The sequence below is a fragment of the Hibiscus syriacus genome, unplaced genomic scaffold (assembly GCF_006381635.1).
Source record: "Hibiscus syriacus cultivar Baekdansim isolate YM2019G1 unplaced genomic scaffold, ASM638163v2 tig00110160_pilon, whole genome shotgun sequence".
Classification (NCBI taxonomy): Eukaryota; Viridiplantae; Streptophyta; class Magnoliopsida; order Malvales; family Malvaceae; genus Hibiscus; species Hibiscus syriacus.
This window is the reverse complement of record NW_024062608.1, coordinates 5,825,766-5,828,802: the sequence shown is the minus strand read 5'-3', so window position 1 is coordinate 5,828,802 and position 3,037 is coordinate 5,825,766. Positions and strand designations below refer to the sequence as shown.

General features: G+C 30.7%; 1 protein-coding gene across 1 annotated transcript; it reads right to left on the bottom strand.

Moving 5' to 3' along the window:
* Positions 1–200: 200 nt before the first annotated feature.
* Positions 201–1,121, bottom strand: LOC120216443 (stress enhanced protein 2, chloroplastic-like). Its single transcript, XM_039213874.1, has 2 exons — positions 722–1,121; positions 201–638 (listed from the first exon to the last, which is right to left on the bottom strand). Exons 1-2 carry the CDS (start codon positions 1,034–1,036, stop codon positions 369–371), a joined length of 585 nt encoding a protein of 194 aa, XP_039069805.1. The 5' UTR covers positions 1,037–1,121; the 3' UTR covers positions 201–368.
* Between the last annotated feature and the right edge of the window lie 1,916 nt (positions 1,122–3,037).

The following is a 3,037-nucleotide window of genomic DNA, read 5'->3' as shown; positions in this document are numbered from 1 at the left end:
TCAAATTATTGGTAATGTTTAAATATATTATGTTTTATTCACTTAAAATTTATAATAAATAAATAAAAAATAAATAAGCATAACTGCTCCATAGTTGATTACCATATATATAATGTTTATACAAATTAACATCTATAATCTCACATGAGATGGGTAGACACCATGGACTATTACTTCAATCCCGTTCTCCTTCGTCTTCGTATGCCTTTGATTCTATAAGATCTGCTGCAACAGAACCTAAATACTCCATCTTTAACTCTTAGTTTTCTTTATCAGGAACTCCACACATTATAATTACTATATCTTCATTTCTCTCAAAGGGAGATCCTACCAATGTATAAACATCATCACCATCACCATTTCTGATTTCAAATATCATCAGACCAGTCACTAGCATCACTTTCGTAGAACAATCCATCCACGATTTGGTCGATCACCGAGTCGATAAACGAGCTACAGCCGAGGGTGAAAATACGACCCACTTTGTTCCGAGCACTCGACAACCAAGCAAAAGCCGCCGCACAAGTCATCGCCCCTAGGCACGCCCCCACGGCTTCCTCAATCGCTTGCAAATCCATCTTCCTGAATATGGAGGTTCCCGTCACGAATTCTGTCGTCATCGTTGCAGCAAACACAATCTGCAAAAAATAAGAAAACCACACTTTAAGGAACTGAAAACATCTTGAAGGAATTGGATCACCGAAGTTTCAAGTTTAATTACCATGGCGAGGCGGCCCGAGATGATCTCGAAGTCTTGGCTCTTCTTGGAACTCTCGATATACTCCGATAAAGTCTCGAAAAAGGGTGAAACTTGACCACCTTCTTCCTTTCTCGTTTTCATCACACCAACTGGATCCGAACCGTACGATCTTAACGTACATAGCCGAGGCTGCAGCACGATCTTTCCATTATCAGGTTCACCAACTTTCACTTTCTGAACAGGGACCTGAACCTGACCACCCAGTTCCCTCCTAGTATTAGCTCCGGGCTTATTGGAGAGTAGTTGGTAGTGAATTACACGCGCCACCGTTGCCATAGAGAATAGAAAAGTAAAAAAGAAAACGGAGACACTGTTTTTGCTTTGACGATTCCTAGAATGTTTGGGGTGAATCACTCACTAATTTGAGGATGGTGTAATGGAACCTACGTGGTGCTTTATGGATCCACGTCTTATCATACTCTTTTCAATGGGCCTTATGGTGGAGATTTTTCAATGGGCCTTACAGTGGAAAATATTAGATGAGTTGAACTTATCACGTTATTTGTAGTCATAATCAATATTTATATTATTTTTCTTTAATGTGAATATTCATTTTTTTCTCACATTAAAAATAATTAATTATTTAAAAATTATTTTAAAATTTATAACTATCATTTAATAAGACTTTAGATGACATAATAGGTCGAGTCTATAAAATAATTTGTCTGCCTGGTGGTGGTTACGTAAGGAGAGGAGTTTGGTTGGGTAACGTGGCTTTCGGAGAGACGGAATAGTTTTGTTTGTTTCGTATTGTGCTCGACTACTCGTTACTGTATCATTAAAGTGATTGTTTTCTTTTTTTTTAGACGGGTGGCTGATAATCATTGGTCTACGTTACTTTAGCCTTTCTCCGGGTTAAGTTTTGGTATTGGTTCAGTCTGGAAAATAATCAATTAAATCCCTAGAAACATATAATAACCCAACACCATTCTACAATTTGAGCTATTTTACCCAAATATCACTCAAAAAATAATTAATTATCAAATAAAATCTATCATCGATTAATTTTTTATCTACCACCTATTTTTTCACTAGATAAAAGTTTGGTTCACATAATATAAGATTATTTTTAAGAATAACATTATTGGAATGTAATATTACTATAAGAATATTGTATTACCTTGTTTCATTTATTTAGCAGGAATGTAAAATTATAGTGTTTGGTTGGAGGAATATAAGATTACTTGAATATATATTTTACCAAATTATCCTTGTGATATATGTTTTAAAAAAGTTAAACTTTAGTATTAAATAATAAATATTTTAATGAAAACTTATAGAAATATTTTAATTATTATACTATCTATTTTTTGAGAAAAAATATATTTAATATATATAATTAGTATATAAAATTTATATTTTTAAATAATTTTCATAATCATAATAGTTATTTATATAAAATATAATATAATATGAAAAATAATATTATAATCTCAAGTGGACAAATATATTATTTTCCAATATATAAGATCTATATTTTTTAATAACTTAAAGTTAGAGATTATTTTAAATGATTACATTTTTACAATCATATTATTTTTATCTCATAAACTTATAAATAATTAAAATAATTTTAAATACATAAATTTATTAATATTTTACTAAATTAAATTCTTTGTATATTAATATTATATTTATAATTTTGAGTGAAGTACAAAAAATAAGAATTGAAAAGGATCATTATGAAAAGAATTTATTAATCTAGGGGTATTCTTGTCTAAAGTGTTGAGAATTGTCTAATATCTAAGAATTTGAAGGTAATCACATTCCCACCATTTTAACCAAAAAACGCTACTATTGGAAAAAAATTATTCCATGATAATAATCTTTTCCGTTAACTAAACATGGGAATGCAATTTCGGAAAAGATTATTCTCCTTAATAATATTCTTTTCCATAAACCAAGCACCCCCTTATAGGAAATGTCTTTTACTGATGCGTCAGAAGATGCATTTTACAGGAAATATCTTTTTGTTGATTTCGATCAAGTTGGACTGAAATTAAAGAAGAAAAAAATAGTTAAAATATAAAAAAATGTGAATTTTGTCTAAGATGAACAAACAAATGTGATACATGTTGAGGGAACATAAATATACGAGTATTAGAATGAGCATGAGTCAAATTGGGTAATGATGAAACTACATATTAACCTTTGCTAAACCCAATCGATCAACCAAAAACCGCTGATAACTCTGTAAAAAGGCTATATTTAAGGCATTTTTCACTTAAGTTATTGGCTATCTTAAAGCACATATAGGTTCATATAGATGCATTTAGG

Bases quoted from the DNA above. Each gene is read 5' to 3' on its own strand.
- LOC120216443 (XM_039213874.1), bottom strand. From the start codon at position 1,036: ATGGCAACGGTGGCGCGTGTAATTCACTACCAACTACTCTCCAATAAG. The intron at 639-721 runs GTAATTAAACTT...TATTTTTTGCAG, and splicing joins TCTCGGGCCGCCTCGCCATG to ATTGTGTTTGCTGCAACGAT.